Raw genomic sequence first — 19,349 nt, forward strand, 5'->3', positions numbered from 1 at the left:
AACTAGGTAACCAAAAGGCAAAAGGATAACCTGAGGGTATCACGGTGCAATTCGCTACAGCAAGCAGCTACCGCCGTGGGCAAGCAGAGCAGAGGATCAAGTTTAGCATTATTGACAGCAAACGCCTGGGTGAGGTTCCCACTGGGGAGGAAACTCTGGCCGCGAGGGGGCGCTGCCCAGCCAGCGCCGGCGTGTGAGCGCCGAGGCCCGCCGGGCGCCGGGACCCTCCCGGGAAGCTGCGGGCGAAATGGTGCTGACGTTGCGGAGGGTGGGCAAGGTTCGGAAAAGTGGCAAACTAGACTTACCAGCGGTTACCAGAAGGAACCGCCTCAGCCAGGGTGAAAAAAACTGCTGGGTGATGCTGATGGGAACCAGAAACTGACGGGAAATGAGCAGAGAGCCCACAGGAAGGAGCGCGTCCCCTTGACGTCCTCCCGGCGTCGGGTCTCGTTGGCGCCCCCTCCTGGCCAAGGGCAGCACAGCCGGTGGGCGAAGCGGAAGTGGTTTTCCGAGTCCCAACCTCAGATTCACGAAGCCCAGAAGAGGGGGATGACCTAACCGGTTTGGTTCAGTGGACATCGGCCTGGGGACTGAAGGGTCCCAGGTTCGATTCCCGACAAGGGCACGTACCTTGGTTGCGGGCACACCCCCAGTGGGAGGCGTGCAGGAGGCAGCTGATGGATGTTTCTGACTCTCTCTCTCCCTTCCTCTCTGTAAAAAATCAATAGAATATGTTTTAAAAAGAAAAAGAGGGGGATGGATTTGAAACCAAGAGATAATAGCTTAATAACTGGCACACTTAACCGTAGAACGTGCCAGGGGCCAGCGACAACTGAGTCATCCAATACCTCTAAGGCCCAAATGTATTTTTAAGAGAACTTGACTGCATGAAAGACTGTTTTCTTGGATAGTCTGAATGCCGTGCTGAGGTTAACTCCATCCAAATGACATCTTTAATACAAGTTGAATCAAGATCCCCATTAGATTATTTTTAGATTTAACCCAATTATTCTAAAGGTCTTCTGAAGAAATAAGTAAATGAAAGAAGCCACTTTTTTTTTTTCTATAGAGAATAAGCTAGGTCTAAAGCCTATGTTTTAAAATATAAGGTAACATGCCCAGCTGGTGTGGTTCAGTGACTGATTGTCAATCTATGAACCAGGAGGTCACGGTTCAATGCCCAGTTATGGCACATGCCCAGGTTGCAGGTTCGATCCCCAGTAGGGGAGCGCAGGAGGCAGCTGATCAATGATTGTCTCTCATCATTGATGTTTCTATCTCTCTCCCCCTCTTTTTCTCTGAAATCAATAAAAATATATTAAAAATAAATAAAATAAAATATAAGGTAACACTAATCAGTTTGGTCCTGAAAGATTAAAGAAATGATAAACATTAAAACTTCATATATAATATATTTTAAATATGTCATCATAAAGCAACCACGCCGAAACCGGTTTGGCTCAGTGGATAGAGCATCGGCCTGCGGACTGAAGGGTCCCAGGTTCGCTTCCGGTCAGGGGCATGTGCCTTGGTTGCGGGCACATCCCCGGTGGGAGATGTGCAGAAGACAGCTGATCAATGTTTCTCTCTCATAGATGTTTCTAACTCTCTGTCTCCCTCCCTTCCTCTCTGTAAAAAATCAATAAAATATATTTAAAAAAAAATAAAGCAACCACGAATAGTGAAATTGTTCAAAATATTATTTTGGGGATTAAAAGTGTACAAATCAGTGGCATGAATTATACTCACAATGTTGTGTAACCATCACTACTATCTTTTTCCAGAACTTTCCATCATCCCAAAGACAATTCTGTACCCATTAAACAAAACCTCACTCCCCATTTCTCCCAGCTCCTGGCAACCACCACGAATATCTTTTCATGTGCTTATTATCATTTGCATATTTTCTCTGGAGAAATGTCTATTCAAGTTCTTGGCCCATTTTTGAATGGGCTTGTTTTGTTGTTCTTGCTGCTGAGTTGTAGTTCTGGATATTAACTGCGAGTCAGCTAAATGCTTTGCAAATATTTTCCCCCGTTACGTGGGTTGTCTTTTCACTCTGTTATATCCTTTGATGCCCAGGTTTGGATTTTTTTTTTAATATATTTTATTAATTTTTTACAGAGAGGAAGGAAGAGAGATAGAGAGTTAGAAACATCGATGAGAGAGAAATATCGATCAGCCGCCTCCTGCACACTCCCCGCTGGGGATGTGCCCGCAACCAAGGTACATGCCCTTGACCGGAATCGAACCTGGGACCTTGCAGTCCGCAGGCCGACGCTCTATCCACTGAGCCAAACCGGTTTCGGCCCCAGGTTTGGATTTTGATGTCGTCCAATTTATCTATTTTTTCTTGTGTTGCTTTGCTGTCATGTCCAACAAATCATTGCCAAATCCAGTGGCATGTAGCCGTTCTCCTGTTTTAAGAGTTTAAGGTCTTAGCTCTTCCATTGAGGTCTTTGTCCCATTCTGAGTTGACTTTTCTATGTGGAGTGAGGTAAGAGTCCAGCTTGGTTCTTTTGCATGTGGGTACCCAGTTTCCCAGCACCATTTATTGAAAAGACTGTCCTTTCCCCATTGAGTGACCTTGACTACCTTTGTCAGAGTTCGTCTGACCACATACATGAAGGTTTGTTTCCGGGCTCTCTATTCTATTCCACGGGTCCCTACGCTTGTCCTAGGCCAGTACCACACTATTGTGCTGACAGTAACGTTATCATAAGCCTTGAAATTGTGAAGTGTGAGACCTCCAACTTTGTGCTTCCTATCCAAGATGGTTTTGGCTCTTCAATGTAGAGTGGATTTTTCTATTTTTGCAAAAAATGCCGTTGCGATTCTTTTTTTTTTTTTAAATTATTGATTTTTTTACAGAGAGGAAGGGAGAGAGATAGAGAGTTAGAAACATCGATGAGAGAGAAACATCGATCAGCTGCCTCCCGCACACCTCCCACTGGGGATGTGCCCACAACCAAGGTACATGCCCTTGACCAGAATCGAACCTGGGACCCTTCAGTCCACAGGACGATGCTCTATCCAGTGAGCCAAACCAGTTACGGCGCCGTTGAGATTCTGATGGGGATTGTGTTGAATCTGTAGAATGCTTAGGATGGCACTGACACCTTAGCAATTTTACGTTTCCCAACCCAGGTTCACGGGATATTAACAATTTTTAATCACATAAGTGGCTCACACGACTGGCTTAAATATTCCTCCAAACACCACGTTAGCTCACTGTGTCAATAATATCACGTTAATTAGATTGGATGAATGAGAGTTGGCAAGTGCATTGATAAGACATGTGTCTCCCCACCCCCCCAACTTTGGACAATTAGTGTTGGGGCAGCAGGAACTGGGCTGAGAGCTTGTGGGCTGTTTGACTGGGATTGGCCTTGGGTGGTGGGGTTAGTGTGACTGGAGGTGGGAATGCAGTAAACTGGGCTGGTGCTAGGGCAGCGGTTCTCAACCTGTGGGTCGCGGCCCCTTTGGGGGTCGAACGACCCTTTCGCAGGGGTCGCCTAAGACCATCGGAAAACACATATATAATTACATATTGTTTTTGTGATTAATCACTATGTTTTAATTATGTTCAATTTGTAACAATGAAAATACATCCTGCATTACGATTCATAACAGTAGCAACATTACAGTTATGAAGTAGCAACGAAAATAATGTTATGGTTGGGGGTCACCACCACATGAGGAACTATATTAAAGGGTCGCGGCATGAGAAAGGTTGAGAACCGCTGTGCTAGGGACTGTCACTGAGGTTGTGCTTGTAACTGGGAATTCATGGCGGGGCCTGGGGCTGGGGGGGCCGTCTCCTCCCTCCCCGACCCCTGCCCCGGCCAAGAGTAGAGCGAGACCACACACCAGCTCACACATCTTTATTGGACCAGATGCGGGGTTTCCAAACCCACACAGGGTGCCTCCGTCCTGCACCAGCCCAGCCACAGAGCCCCGCCCACGACTTCCCGGGGAGACCAGGTCCTGGCCGGAAGAGATCACAGGTTAGTGGGCGGCAGGGTGCCCCGGAGCCCCTAGTGGCCGGGGAGAGACCCACGCCTGTTCCCCGCGTCCTCCTCCCCGCGCCCCCGGCACCCTCGCTTCAGACGCTGCCCCTCCTGGAACAGGGAGGCCACGTCCAGCAGCGCGTCCTCAATGTGCTGCCCGAGCCGGTGCGAGTCCTGGAAGGAGGAATGGGTCCCGTCCAAGGGGAGCTTGGGGAGGGGCCCCTGCAGGGGGGCTGGGGTCTGCGGGAGAGAGGGCTGGGGGGCAGGTCGGGGCTGGGGGTCTGGACTCGGTTCTGGAGAGGAGGGAGCTAGGGGTCCAGACTCCTGGGTCCTGAGGAAGGAGGTAACGGGTGGTTCGGTGGGTCTCACCGTTTTTGTGCTTGATTTTTTGCTGGAAATGTGGAAGGTGACCGTGTCATCCCCCATGAAGATGTAAGAAACACCGTAGCCGTGGTCATCCACCTGGAAAGGGACAGGGGGAGGGGAAGAGAAGGGCCCAGGTGCCTCCCCCCCAGGAAGCAGGAGGCAGGTGTGCAGGCTGCCAGCGCCCCCCTCGGGGTTCAGGGCGCCCGGTCCGCCCGTCCCACTCACAGGCCCAAACCCTCCACCGGAGGACACGTAGTCGGGGTAGTTGTGGACGTCAAACAGGTGGGTTTGCTGCACGGGGATCTGGCTGGTGGCCAGCTGCCACTGCTCGGAGTGAACCTGAGGGGAGGAGGACGGTCAGAGACACCCCCCTCCCAAAAAAAGAGAGAAAAACAAAAACAGACTCGCAGGTCCGCGCCCCCTGGGCTCCGCTCCAAGCCACACAGCCCTCGCCCTCTGACCTGCCCCCTGGCTGCCCGGTTTCCCTAAATTGGCCCCCACCTGCACCCTGCCCTTCTCCTTCCCGACCACCTCTCCGCTCTCCTCCTGGAACACTCCCGCGACCCGCCCCTTTCTCTCCTGGCCACGCCCATCACACAGACCACGCCCCCTTCTTCCAGGTGACCAAGCATCTCTCTCCCTGGGACCAGCCCCGCCCATTTCTGTCTGAGACCACGCCCCTCTCCCCTTCGCCCCGCCCCCTTTCCCTTCCCTCTCGCCTGGTCTCCCCAGCTCTCTCCTCTGCTGTTACCTCCTTTTCCCAACATCCCCCTCCCTGCCCCCAAGTGCCTCCCTCGTCTCTAGCCCTTTCCCTGCACCCCAACCTGGTCCAGGAAGGGCGCCTGCAGGTGGAGGAGCTGGGACACGATGTGGAGTGCGAACAGGTGGCGGTCCACGCCCTGCCCGCTCATGGCCGCCTTCAGCAGGGCCTGGTGCTTGTCCACCGCCAGGCGGAACAGGGAGAGGCACTGTGAGTCCTGGGGTCCCGGGGAGGTCGCAGGTCATGGAAAAACAGGAAGTGGGCTTACTGCGGGGGGTCTGTCACACCCCGGGCCTCACCCCAGCTTGCAACACCCCTGCAAGGCAGAGACAGCAGCCCTGTTTTACAGATGGAAACGGGCTCAATGGGGGAAAGTCACCTGCCCAGGGACACGGAGCAAAGCAGAAGCAGAGAGGTTCCCAGGCCTCCTGACACTCCTCCCACTGGCCACATAGGCAGAGAGAGGGGGCAGAGGTGCCTGGGGGGTGGGGTGGGTGTCTGAGCAGAGAGGTTATAGAGGGAACAGGGGCAATGGTGCCAATGGAAGTCACAAGGTCACATAAGTTAAAAATCAAGGTTAAATCATCAAAGGGCTGCACTGTGGCAAAAGGGCTCCCTCCTGGGTGCTCCCGCCCTGTCCTGTGAGACCCCCATTAAAGTCTATATCAGTCCAGCCGGTGTGGCTCAGTGGTTGAGTGTCAACCTATGAACCAGGAGGTCACCGTTAGATTCCAGGTCAGGGCACATGCCCAGGTTGCGGGCTCAATCCCCAGTAGGGGGAGTGCCGGAGGCAGCTGATCAATGACCTCTCATCATTGATGGTTATCTCTCTCTCATATATACATACATATATATGCATGTATGTGTGTGTGCATATATATGCCTGCATCACACTATGCTGAACTATCTCCGTTTCCCCCATCAGTGAGCTCCTCGAGGTCCGAGTCCAGGCCTGCCCTCCCTGCCCCTCGCGCCCCCAGCAGCTGCTCCATAAACATCTGCAAGGGCACGAGTGGGGATGTGGAGGTGACCGTAGCCTCAGCTGAGGCTCACACCCACTGTCTTCTCTCTGTCCTCCATGGCTCGCACGAAGTTGCAGGCTTCCCGCGTGCAAGACCGCACCGTCTCCGTCCGGCCTTCCAGGAACAGGCGCGTCATGGCCGACTCATAAGTCAGGCAGAAGCGACCCCTGTCCTGGGGGACAAGGAGAAGAGGAGCTGTCATCCGGGCTCAGGAAGTCTTCGCAGACGCAGACGTGGCCCACCTCTGGGCCCGCAGCCTCCTCCCGCCCAGCAGTTTGTGGTTGGGGGAGAGGAATCCAGATGGCAGACCCGCCCTCCGGTGAGACTCAGTTGGCTGGGCATCACTCTGTGCACCAAAAGGCTGCTGGCTCGCCCTGGCTGGTGTGGTTCAGTGGATAGAGCGCCGGCCCTCGGACTGAAGGGTCCAGGGTTAGATTCTGGTCAAGGGCACGTACCTCAGTTCCAGGCTCCATCCTGGCCCTGGTCAGGGTGCGTGCGGGAGGCAACCAATCCATGTGTCTCTCTCTAAACATCAATGTTTCTCTCTCTCTCCCCCTGTCCCTTCCACTCTCTCTAAAAAATCAATGGAAAATGATAAAAAAAAAATCAATGGAAAAATATCCTCGGGTAAGGATTAACAACAACAACAACAAAAAGGTTGCTGGCTCAATCCCCAGTCAGGGCACCTGCAGGGGTTGCAGGCTCCATCCCCAGTAAGGGGCATGCAGGAGGCTGCCGATCAAGGTTTCACTGTCACATCAATGTTTCCCCCTCTCTCTCTCCCTCTCCATTCTTCTCTCTCTAAAAATATTGAAGAAAAAAAACTACCTCTGGGGGGAAAAGATAGTGGACCCAAATGGCCAAGAAGACTCATGAAAGGGGCTGCCGTGGCAGGCCTCGGGGGACCAGGGACCCGAGTTCCTGAGAGGGGGTGGGGTCGGGGGACCTCACGGACCCGGAAGTGGGCCAGCTGCAAGGCCGTCTGGATGAAGCCGTCTGAGGACAGGTGGCAGCGTCTGATGAAGCTCTTGCCGAAGTGGGAGAAGGGGAAGACGTGGCAGTCCGTGTCTCCGGACAAGGTCTTGGCTGCCCTCAGGGCGAGCGCGATGGACAGGTGGACCTGCCAGGGGAGGCGGGAGGGGAGGCCGGGTGAGAGATGGAGGGAAGACGAAGGTGGGGAATGAGGCCGGAAGTGGCGATGGGGATGGAGTTAGGGTTGGGGGGATCATGGAAGCTGGGACGAAGAAATGAATGGAGTTGAAGGGCTAGACCAGTGATGGCGAACCTTTTGAGCTCGGCGTGTCAGCACTTTGAAAAACCCTAACTTAACTCTGGTGCCGTGTCACATAGAGAAAATTTTTTGATATTTGCAACCATAGTAAAACAAAGATGTATATTTTTGATCTTTATTTTATATATTTAAATGCCATTTAACCAAGAAAAATCAACCAAAAAATGAGTTCGTGTGTCACCTCTGACACACGTGTCATAGGCTCGCCATCACTGGGCTAGTTTATAGGTGGAGACAGGGATGCCACTGCAGGCGGGAATGGGGCTGTGGATGGGCCAAAGTCAGGGGTGGGGTGGAGCTGGGCTGGAGTTAGGGTTGGGGTTTCAGATGGGTTTGGTGTTGGGAACAGGATTGAATTTAGGATGGAGATGGTGTTGGGTGGAGATGAGTTTGGGTTGGGGATGGAGAAGGGGATGAGGTTGGTCTCGAGGTTGAGTTTGGGATGAGAGTGAGTTTAGAGTCAAATCCAGGAATTTGGGGACTCGGAGGAGAGGCCCGGCAGCCCAGACTCACCTTGTCTGGAAGGTCCCAGTGTAGCCGCTGGGGCCGGGGCAGGGAGGGCTCAGGGTGGCCCTTGCAGTGGCCGTCCACTGAGTAGCCCAGCTGGAAGCATTCAGTGGCCAGTGTGAACTGTGTACAAATGCAGGCAGTCAGGGTCCCTGCCTCCCTCTGGCCCGCAGCCATCTAACCGGGGACCTCTTGGACAAGGCCCTTCTGGGCCTGGGGTCAGTCCCTGAGAAGGAGAAACCCCTCATGCTCACAAGAGGGGTCTCAGGTTCAAGTCCATCGAGAGTGGGAGCGATGCTAATACCCAACGGCGCTTCCTATCCCTGACCTTCTGACAGGTTCTTAGAGCACCAATGGCTGCCCAGCCCTCCCGGGGACCGCCCTCAGCATCCATTCTGACTGAGCAGGGCCCACACCCTGCTTTTATTATTGTTAAATATTTTATTTTTTAAAAATATTTTTTTATTAATTTCAGTGAGGAAGGGAAAGGGAGATAGAAATATCAATGATGAGAAAGAATCATTGATCGGCTGCCTCCTGTACGCCCCCTACTGGGGATGGAGCCCCCAACCCAGGCATGTGCCCTGACCGGAATCGAACCATGACCTCCTGGTTCATAGGTTGACGCTCAACCACTAGCCACGCCGACCGGGCCTGCTAAATATTTTAAATCAACCCTGATCGAGCACCTGCTACCCTCCAGCGTGGCACTTCTCTCTATCTTACTCTATGCGCCATCTCCTCATTCAATGTGGACATACAGAGGTGATATGTGGACGTGAACAGCCTGAGGGTCTGACGTGGAACTGAACTGTGTCTCATTTGCCAAAATATTCCCATTTTACAAACGAGAAACGGGCCCAGGAGAGTCTGCGCTGATCTGGGCTGCTCCCGAGGTCTGGAGGGGCCTCCCTGCCCCCCTCACACCCTGCTCCCCACCCTGGGCCCGTCCAGCCCTCATGCAGCACCGGAGATGGGGCCGATAGGCGGCAGGCACCCCCCTCTGATTTAAAATGAAATAAAATAGAGACTTGAGGTTCTCAGGACTGGATGGGACTTAAAGATAAAAGGATGGAGGGGAGTAACTTGCCCAGGGTCACTCAGCCAAGCTGAGAGGCGGTTCCAACTCAGCGATGATGATGTGATTCAAAGGCCCCCTCATTCTGGCCTCAGAACATTCCGGATTCACAGTCCTGCTCTGCAGCTCCTGGCTCTGTGACCGGGAAAATCAGCTCCCTTCTCTGAGTCCCGACTGCCCACCCAGACCCCCTGCCTTGCTGGGTGGCCCTCTCCGGCCTCTCCTTTCTCTCTCCGAGCCTCCACTTCTCTGACCCTCAGTCCCGGGGGAGGAAGGTCTCTGGACATGGGGGTGGTGGTCCCCAGGGGGGAGCGGGGGGACTGCCCTACCTCCCACATGTGCCCTGAGACGGGGCAGTCCGCCCACGAGTGCTCCACGCTGAGGCCCAGCTTCCCGTTGGAGAAGACGATGAGGGTGAAGGACTTGTCATACCAGCTGCGGGAGAGAGGTCAGAGAGGTCACCAAGGAGCGGGGCCCAGGAGGGAAGTCGGGGTGCCCTGAGGGCCGTGTGGGGATTTCTGGGTGGGGAGACTTTTCTGGAATCAGGGCTGGTGTGGGACCTCCAAGAGGGCGGGGCCTCCAGCTGGTGGCTCTGGATGGGCTCTGGGCCGGGTCCCAGGTGTGAAGAGCTGGGGATTTTGAGAGAAGGTACCAGGTAAGGTGGGAGACTCAGGGGGTGCTGGGAGGTCAGGGCATGTTCCCAGGGGCCTCAGAGACCAGGGTGATTGGTGGGCCTCTAGGAAGTGTCTGAGCGTCTCTAGGTCTTGGGTTTAGGACGCCAGCATTCAGGTCTGGGGGTCCCGGGGTTCTGAGTCTGAGACCCCAGGCTTGGGGTCCGGGCTCTGGGGATCTCTGGGTCTGAGGGTCCAGGTCTGGGATCTGGGGTTTCAGGGTCTGGGTCTAGGCTTCTCTGGGTCGGAGGTCCCCAGGTCGCAAGGCCTTGAGTCTGGGGTCCTCAGGTCCAGGGGACCTTGGGTCTGGAGGTGCCCCAGGACTGGGGGGTCTGGGTCTGTGTGTCCAGGGCCTGGAGTATTAGGTCCAAACACGGGGTTCCGGTTGGGGGGGGGGCAGTCCAGGTCCCGGGCAGACTCACCGGTCGTCGCCCCGGCCAGCCAGCAGGGCGTGGGCGTAGGCGTCCAAGGAGGCCGCGGGGTCCTCCCTGGTGAGCCCCGCGGGCTCCGAGTCCAGCGAGACAAAGAAAGCGGCCCCTTCCACCGCCTCCAGGGCCTCCCCCGCGCGGCTCTTCAGGGACCTCCGCGCCTGCGCCCACAGGTCCCTGTTTGGGGGGGGGGGCGTGCCTGAGCCCCGGAGCCTGCCAGGCACCCACCGGCCCACAACCCCGGGGTGGCGGCGGGGCCCATGCGCCCCTGCCCTCCCCCCTCACCTGGGCGCCGCGGTCAGGGCCGCCAGGTGCTCCTCGTGGGGGCAGGCGGGCGAGGGGTCGTCCAGGATTCGCTGAAACTGCTGCTCCAGGGCGCGCGGGGACAGCAGGCCGCTCGGGGAGTGGGTGCCCACGCGGAAGAACCGGCCCCGGTGGAACACGGCCACGTGCCGGCTGTCCCGGAGGTGGCGCAGGTGGTCTGGGTGGGTGGGCAGAGTGTGCGGGCAGGAGGGTTGGAAACATTAAGAATAAGAATAGCGCCCTAGCCGGTTTGCCTCGGTGGATAGAGCGTCGGCCTGCGGACTAAAAGTTCCCAGGTTCGATTCCTGCCAAGGGCACATGCCTGGGTTGTGGGTTCGATCCCCCGCATCGGGGAGCATACAGGAGGTGGCCAATCGGTGATTTTCTCTCATCATTGATGTTTCTATCTCTCTATCACTTTCCCTTCCTCTATGAAATCAATAAAAACATATTAAAAAAAAAAAAAAAGAATAAGAATAGCAACTATAGCCCTGACTGGTTTGGCTCAGTGGATAGAGCGTCGGCCTGCGGACTGAAGGGTACCAGGTTCGATTCCCGTCAAGGGCATGTACCTTGGTTGCAGGCACATACCCAATAGGGAGTGTGCAGGAGGCAGCTGATCGATGTTTCTCTCTCATTGATGTTTCTAACTCCCTCTCCCTCTCCCTAACTCTCTGTAAAAAATCAATAAAATATATTTTAAAAAAAAGAAAAAAGAATAGCAACTACGCCCTGGCTGGTGTGGCTCAGTGGCTAAAGCCATGGCCTGCAGACTGAAAGGTCCCTGGTTGGATTCCGGTCAAGGGCACATGCCCGGTTACAGGCTCAATTCCCAGTAGGGGGCGTGCAGGAGGCAGCCCATCAATGATTCTGTCTCATCATTGATGTTTCTATCTCTCTCTCCCTCTCCCTTCCTCCCTGAAATCAATAAAAATATATATTAAAAGAAAATAATAGCAACCACCTACTTCCTAAGCGGCTTGCACTGTTCTGGGCACCCATCTACCCCTCACCACCCTCTGTGTCCTTATCCCATCTGAGAGATGGGGAGGTTGAGGCTCAGTGAGGGTGACTTGCTCAAGGCCACACGGCTGGGAAGACGGAGCTGGGATGCAACCCGGCCTCGGGCTCCAGCACACACGCTCTTGGCTGCTACACTGTCCCATCTCCCAGAGCCAGGAGGGGAGAGGGTCTCACCTTTCTGGGCCCCAGGCACCCGCGTGGTGTTGAATATCTTCTCATACTGGGCGGAGCACAAGGGCCGCATTCCCATCAGCAACGTCTGCAGGAGACCTCAGGCTCGGAGCTGCCTCCGCCCCCCGACCCCCCCCCCCGCCGGGGCCCACGCGGTTCCACGGCCACAGGACCATGGCCTCTGTCCCCCGGGGCCGCCCCCTTACCGGCAGGATCTCCTGGCGGTTCAGGCGGTGGCGGTAGAGGAGCAGGGCGTGCACAGCGTTCCCGGCGCGAGCAGCCTGCACGGGGGTGGGCGTGACATACAGGAAGTCCTGGGGGCCGAGGAGGGGGCAGCAAAACGCCTGGGGTCAGGTTTGCCCCTGATCCCCAAACACAGACGGGTCCTGCCCCCAACAGAGGGCGAATGGTGAATTCAAGACAGTGATTTGGGTCACTGGCCCTAAACCCCACCTTTTGTCATTGTATGAGCCCCACTCCCTCCTCTGCTCCTAGCCCCCTTCTCCCCTCTCACCATCATATAATAGTTGCTATTCACCATCAGCGAGTTGCGGGAGCGAAGGTACACAAACTCTTCCCACCAGTCACTGACCTGGGGACGGGTCACAGAGACGCAGAGCTGGGGTGGCCGGGCCAGTGCAGGGGGGGCAATGGCAGGGCCCAGCACCCCAGACTTGACTGTGTCTGACAGGGAGGGCGGAGCCCAGTGCAGGAGGCCAGCCTGAGCAGTCACTAGCAATAACCTAGAAGCTCCGCTCATGCTGTGGAATATTACGCAGCTGTTAAAAAGAACAAGGTGCCCTAACCGGTTTGGCTCAGTGGGTAGAGCATCGGCCTGCAGACTGAAGGGTCCCAGGTTCGATTCCCGTCAAGGGCATGTACCTTGGTTGCGAGCACATACCCAGTGGGGGGTGTGCAGGAGACAGCTGATGGATGTTTCTCTCTCATTGGTGTTTCTAACTCTCTATCCCTCTCTCTTTCTCTCTGTAAAAAATCAATAAAATATATTAAAAAAATAAAAATCATTATTCTCCCCTTAAAAAAAGAGAAAAGAACAAGCTATATCTGTATTAGTGACACGGAGTGAGCACCAAGGTGCTGCCGATGGCGAAGGCTGGTCACACAAGATATGTTTATCGATCCCATCTGAGATTAAAAAATCAACAACCAGGCCCTAACCAGTTTGGCTCAGTAGATAGAGCATCAGTCTGCGGACTGAAGGGTCTCAGGTTTGATTCCGGTCAAGGGCAGGTGCCTGGGTTGCAGCCTCGATCCCCAGTGGGGGGGCGTGCAGGACTCAGCCAATCAATGGTTCTCCCTCATCATTGATGTTTCTATCTCTCTCTCCCTCTCCCTTCCTCTCTGAAATCAATAAAAATATATATATATATTTTAAAAGAACATCAGAGCGTGGAGAGGGGGGCTCACACTGCTGGCAGACGACAGAGTTCAGAGTACTGGAGAGTGCAGAGGAGCCGGAATTATTGGAGCATCTGGGGCGGGTTTACATCATTGGAGCGTGGGGGCGGGGCTGAGAATGAGTAAGGGGCGGGGCTCAGGATGCCCGGTGTCTAGGGCCTCCAATCGCCGCAGGCCTAGGGGTTGTGGGCGGGGCGTGGGGCGGGGCGTAACCCTGCCGGGTCAGGGGGATGCGCTCGGACCTCTACCTTCCCCACAAGGGACTCACGTAATTGGACGCCCACCAGGACTTGAGCTGCAGGTACCACTGCAGCAGCGACGCCTGCAGCCTCAGGAATTCCTGAGCCAGGCCCGCCGTCCAGTCGAAATCCTCGTCCGAAAGGACAGGCCGGACGGACTCCAGGTACTGAGGGAAGAGGCGGAGAGGTAGGCAGGTCACGCCCCCAAGCCCGCCCCGCCCGCCTCTCTCTCCCATCCCCAGGGACCGGCCCACCTTGCGCACGGTGTCCTGCACCGAGGGCACAGGCTGGCGCGGCAGGGAGCGCTGGTAACTGAAGAGCATTGGGTGGCGGCCGGAGAAGATGCGGACCAGGGCCTGGGGAAGTGGGGATTGTGGGTCATCAAACCCCTCACTGGGGCTGGGGACCTGGGTGAGGTGTGTGTGGCAACCCACAGAGCAGATGGGACAGATACCCGCCCAAAGGGTGATAGAGACCCAGAGGGAGGGGGACAGAGACCCAGAGGGAGGGGCACAGAGACCCAGAGGGAGGGGGACAGAGACCCAGAGGGAGGGGCACAGAGACCCAGAGAGAGGGGGACAGAGACCCAGAGGGAGGGGCACAGAGACCCAGAGGGAGGGGCACAGAGAAGTAGGCCCCCACAGGGCCCGAGGAGGGCTCTGCCCCTCACATACCAGCCAAGTCTTGGTGGGTGAGGACATGGCTCCGTGGGGTTCGAGGAGCCAGCCGTGGTAGGACAGCAGCAGCCTGAGAGCCACGTGAAGTGTGAAGATCAGGGCTCCCCAGAGGCACGAAGCAAACAGTGCGGCCGCCAGGACCCCGCGAAGCCTGTGGTGCTGTCCACCCCTGGGCGGAAAGAGAGGAAGGGCTGGGCCTCCTGGCCTCAGAACCCCCTCCCCTCCAGCCTCACTCAGGCCCCTGCCCTCCCTAATATTCTCTCACTGGTCTTCCGGCTGCTGGAGGCTTATCTTGTGGAACTAGAGTCAGTTAGAGGGTCCAGTTTCCTCATTTGTGAAGGAGGCAGGATCCTCTCTCAGCACCCTCCTCTTCCCAGGACTGTGGGGACCCCAAGCTTCTAAAATCATGTCTCACAGTCTCATGGAAACTGATAGGTGCTTAATAAGTGTTATTTCTACTAAAAGGACACTTTTCCCTCCCAGATATCAATTATACTCTCAGCGCGGTTCTCAAAGTGTGGGCCTGCACCTGGGAGCTTGCTGGGAATGCAGATTCTGGGCCCTGCCCAGACCTAGTAAGACAGAATCTGTGGGGATGGGGTCCAACAATCAGTGTTGGGGTTTTTAAAATGTTTTTATTGAGTCTACAGAGAGGGAGAAGAGAGAGAGAGAAACATCAATGTGAGAGAGAAACATCGATTGGTTGCCTCCTGAATGCCCTCAACTAAGGATGGAACCTGCAACCCGGGCATGTGCCCTGACCAGGAATCAAACCAGCAACCAACCATTCAGTGCATGGGACAACACCCAACCAATTGAGCCACACAGGCCAGGGCAGCAATCAGTGCTGTCTTTTGAAAATATGTTTTATTGCCCTGGCTGGTTTGGCTCTGTGGATAGAGCGTCAGCCTGTGGACTGAAGGGTCCCAGGTTCGATTCTGACCAAGGGCACATGCCTGGGCTGTGGGCTCGATCCCCAGTAGGGGATGTGCAGGAGGCAGCCAATCAATGATTCTCTCTCATCATTGATGTTTCTATCTTCTCTCCCTCTCCCTTCCTCTCTGAAATCAATAAAAATCAATTTAAAATGTTTTTATTGATTTTAGAGAGAGAAGAAGGGAGAGGGAGAGAGAGGAACATAAATGAGAGATATTGATTGGCTGCCTCCTGCATGCACCCCCATTGGAGATGGAACCGCCACCCAGGCACATGCCCTGATCGGGAATCAAACCGAGGACCTCTTGGTTCATGGATCAATGCCCAACCACTGAGCCACACCGGCTGGGCAGCAATTGGTGTTTGAACAAGCCTTCCCAGGTGGTTCCAAATTAAACTCAAGTTTAGGAAACTGGCCTACAGGAAACTGGCCTACACTTTTCAACGTTGCTAACAGACATGGGAGCAGATCCCACCTGGAGGAGCTGGGGGAGTTGCTCCCCGCTATGCACAGGGTAAATCCAGTCTTCCTGGAAATTTCTACCTCCAATCCAAGAGCAGGCCTTTAGGACTGTCTACCCCAAATCTGCCTTCTTCCCTAGGGGCACTTATGCAAGAGTTAGACCCTGCCACTTCACCGTCATCTGGTTGCCAAATCTTTCCCAAAGCCGACAGCAACGACTGTAATATGACAACCGGTCCCATTTAACAACCTCCTGGCACCATACTGAATATTCCACATGGGTGACTTGAATTCTTCCAACCACCCTAAGAAGCAATTATCATTACCCCCATTTAATAAATGAAAACCCTGACACCTAAACTGGTGAAGTCTCTTACCTAAAAGTGCACAATCAGAGACTAGCAGAGTTCACACTTGCATCCGTAAACATCACCATATCTGAGACATTTTCTAGTTAGTCACCATCCCTCTTAACAAGAAGCAGCCAGGATGGAAAGAAGAGAGAAAAGCACCTCCTTTTTTATTGATGTGGTACCTTTAGTAATCTGTCCCTTTTCTTTAGCAGGCACAGCACACCGATAGAGAAACTTACCAGGGGGAAGGAAAGGAACTAGGGAGGTTATTGGGCTGAAGTGGGAACTCACCAATCTGGCAGCAACTCTTTAATCTTCTCCGTCAGTCCTAGGGAAGGATCCAGCTGGAGGAACCAGGCGAGCTGGATTGCACTGAAGAGGAAGAGCCAGCTGAGGGGGCTGGCAGGGAACACACCAGTGAGAAAGTCATTCTGTGGGGAGGAAAGAGCATCCATTCAATCGCATCCTCTAAGCACAATCCTTAGATATTGAGCATCCAGTGTGTGCTGGGTTCTGAGCCAGGTGCTCAAGACCCCGTGGGTAGCAGACTGATCTAGATTCTATCCTCAGGGAGGTCAGTCAAGAATGAAGCCAGTGCTAATGGCAGGAGACAAGACACAGGAGCCCTGTGGTGGCAGGTTGCTCATCCTGAGGGAGTCAGGGAGGGCTTCCTGGAGGAGGTTACTCTCAGGAAGGACCTGGAAGGCAAAATGTTCCCCCAGACAGAGGAGCATCTGGAGCTCAGGAGGCCTTCTGAGCTACCTGGCTGTGGAATGAATGAGGAATGGATGAAAGTGCTGGGTTACTAATCAGATTCCTAGAGAAGGGTGAACGAGATAATTAACATGTAATGAGCGCTTCCACTTTCTAAAAACCAATGGGAAAAACATCCTTGGATGAGGCTTTAAAACAACAAAACAGCCCTAACTGGTTTGGCTCAGTGGATAGAACATCGGCCTGTGGACTGAAGGGTCCCAGGTTCGATCCCGGCCAGGGGCATGTACCTTGGTTGCGGGCGCATCCCCAGTGGGGGGTGTGCAGGAGGCAGCTGATCGATGTTTCTAACTCTCTATCCTCTCCCTTCCTCTCTGTAAAAAATCAATAAAATATATTTTAAAAATATAAAAACAACAAAACAAGCAAACAAAACAACACGGCTTCAAGATCACACAGAGAGCAAAGTTAAGACAGGATAAACGCTACCACCGACCATTAGCTGGGGCATCACCATCCCGGCTCAAGCGACCTCTTTCTCTTTTCTTCCCACACTTAATGATTAGGAAGGCCTCAGAAATCAGGCTTTAGGACCTGGGCCCTGGAGTCCCACCCTCCGCTCTGCCACTAACTGGCCGAGTGATGGCAAGCACGTGCCCTCTCTGTGTCCTCTGTAGAATGGGAGCAATCACAGAGCTGTCACAAGGGCCGGATGAGACACTGTCATTCCACAAATGCTAACTGGGGCCCCACAGCAGTGACCAGAGAGCAAGATTCCTGTGGTCAAGGGGACAGAGAGAATGCCTGCGTAAGGGAAGGACTCAGTGCAGTGTGTCGGACAGCGCTGGGTGCTAGGGAGAAAAATAAAGCAGAGAAGGGGCCTGGGGAAGGGCCTGCCTGGCACAGCTCAGAGCCAGGCACTCAGCAGGTGCCCAATAACTGTCACCACAGTGAGCCTTTCTGCTGCTGCTCTACTTCTCCTGGGGGGTTTATGTACTTGACAGTCTGTCTTCCTTTGGCTTGGCAGGAAACGTTACGGGCACATGTGGTTATTTTTGTTTCTTTTTTTGTTAATCCTCACCTGAGGGTATTTTTTTCATTGCTTTTCAGAGAGAGAGAGAGAGAGAAACATCGATGTGAGACAGACACATCAACTAGTTGCCTCCCACACGCACCCGGACCAGGGGTGGGGAGTAAACTGTAACCCAGGTTACACTCAACCACTGCGCCCCCCCCTGCCGGGCGGGAGCACCCACTTTAAAGCCTGCAGATGAAAGGGAAGATGAGAAGTGAACCATGGGAAGGGCACTGAGCTCTAGGAATTGGGGTGGAAGTTGTGCCTGGAGGCGTGGGGAACCTGGGGGTCCCAGAAGTGGGTGCAAGCGGTGAAGAGGGGTTCCCAGTGGGTGAGGCTGAGGATCCCTGAAGTGAGCCACAGACCAGGAAGCAGCTTTCAGAAGTCCTGGGAGCGGACAGCTTTCCCAGAAGGGGGGCCACCTGGATGCCAGAGGTGGGCCTCGGGCAGCCCGGAAACCGGTAACGGGATCCCCGGAAGGAAACCGAGCCGCAGCCCTCCTCACCCAGAACCGGGAGAGATGCCTTTTCCAGGAGCGCAGTCCGGACAGGTAGATCTCCTGCAGCGCCGAGGCGCTGCGGTCCGCTTCCGCCCCGTCCGAGGTCAGTGAGGGTCGGAAGCCCACGGCTTGGTGCGCTTCAGCCATGTCCCGCCGGGCCCCTGGGGGAGGACAGTCACTCCCTAAGCCCCAGCTCGCGGCTCCCCCAGACCCAGGAGTCCAGGACCCCAGCCCCTCCTCCCGCAGACCCAGGCGTAGAGGACGCCAGCTCACCCTTCCTAAGGGTCTTGAGGGTCCCGGCCAGACGCTCGGTGTTGGGGGGACCCTCCGTTGGGGACCTCTGGGGATACACACGGAGGCGGAGGGCTACCTCGCGTTTACCTCTCGGAGGCTCTGTTGAGACTGGTGCGGTGGCAGTGCCTCCTCCCCACACAGGATTTGCAAAATTCGGGGGCGGAGGGGGGAAATCCGCCCAGGGAGAGTTACGGGGTCTCCGAGAAAAATATCAGTCCGAGACCCATTTGAAACAAACACCTGCCAGAGGCTGGCACTGTCCTCCCTATTTCCGTTTCCCATTCCAAGGCGGGGGGGGGGGGGGGCGGGGGAACTGTCTATAAATTCACCCAGGGTCCCCTCCCCCTCGACAGGGGCTAGAGGGGATGGGGGAGGGCGCACCCTACTGCGCATGCCTCGCAGCCAGGGATGCTTCGAGGACAAGTGATGGAGAAGCTCGTCTGCCCAACCCGGGACACAGGCCTCCAGCCCCGCGGTAGCTCGGGCCCCTCCCGTCCCGTACTCACTACGCTGAGTCGGGGGTCCGCCGATAGGATCCTGGGGACCAAGCCGGATGACGCTTCCCCGACCCCCGATTTGGAGCGCCAGGCCCGTCTCCCACTTGCGTAGACATAGGCAACCCAGGGCGACGAGTCCACGATTTGGTCGATGGGCTTCCGGAGTTCCTGCACGCCCCGGATCACCCAACACCCAGGAACCCCGATTCCTGTCTCGCGTGTGCCTCCCTGGTATTCCAGTCCCTGGTTCTGTCCCGCCCCCTTTCCAATCTCGGCGTCCTATCCCCGCCCCCTTCCCATCTCGGCGTCCTATCCCCGCCCCTTTCCAATCTCGGCGTCCTATCCCCGCCCCTTTCCAATCTCGGCGTCCTATCCCCGCCCCCTTCCAATCTCGGCGTCCTATCCCCGCCCCCTCGGGGCCCAGCTTCCAATCCCCTCCCAGCGTTGAATCCTAGCAGTCTTCCGACCCCGCCCCATTCCCCATTCGCCCCCAGCCTTCTACGCAGCATCTATCCTGAGCCCCAGGCTCTCGGGCTCCCCAGTCCGCTCTCTC

The 19,349-nt window shown here is 55.4% G+C and overlaps 1 protein-coding gene across 4 annotated transcripts; it reads right to left on the reverse strand.

The window, feature by feature from the left end:
• Positions 1 to 3,869: 3,869 nt before the first annotated feature.
• Positions 3,870 to 19,056, reverse strand: CPT1C (carnitine palmitoyltransferase 1C). 4 transcript variants are annotated; one of them, XM_059665308.1, is made up of 19 exons: positions 18,806 to 19,056; positions 18,012 to 18,166; positions 16,009 to 16,148; positions 13,963 to 14,134; positions 13,543 to 13,644; positions 13,318 to 13,455; positions 12,145 to 12,222; positions 11,837 to 11,944; positions 11,634 to 11,718; positions 10,419 to 10,614; positions 10,128 to 10,310; positions 9,364 to 9,469; positions 7,963 to 8,079; positions 7,114 to 7,278; positions 6,196 to 6,330; positions 5,201 to 5,353; positions 4,602 to 4,715; positions 4,380 to 4,472; positions 3,870 to 4,184 (listed from the first exon to the last, which is right to left on the reverse strand). In XM_059665308.1, exons 2-19 carry the CDS (start codon positions 18,150 to 18,152, stop codon positions 4,038 to 4,040), a joined length of 2,373 nt encoding a protein of 790 aa, XP_059521291.1. In that variant the 5' UTR covers positions 18,153 to 18,166; positions 18,806 to 19,056; the 3' UTR covers positions 3,870 to 4,037. The 4 variants fall into 4 exon arrangements, with proteins under 4 accessions (XP_059521291.1, XP_059521290.1, XP_059521288.1 ...); XM_059665307.1 differs by having other exon boundaries at positions 6,190 to 6,330; XM_059665305.1 differs by having other exon boundaries at positions 6,190 to 6,330; positions 18,802 to 18,926.
• Positions 19,057 to 19,349: the final 293 nt, after the last annotated feature.

Source organism: Myotis daubentonii, chromosome 15, assembly GCF_963259705.1.
Source record: "Myotis daubentonii chromosome 15, mMyoDau2.1, whole genome shotgun sequence".
In the NCBI taxonomy this organism is placed as follows: Eukaryota; Metazoa; Chordata; class Mammalia; order Chiroptera; family Vespertilionidae; genus Myotis; species Myotis daubentonii.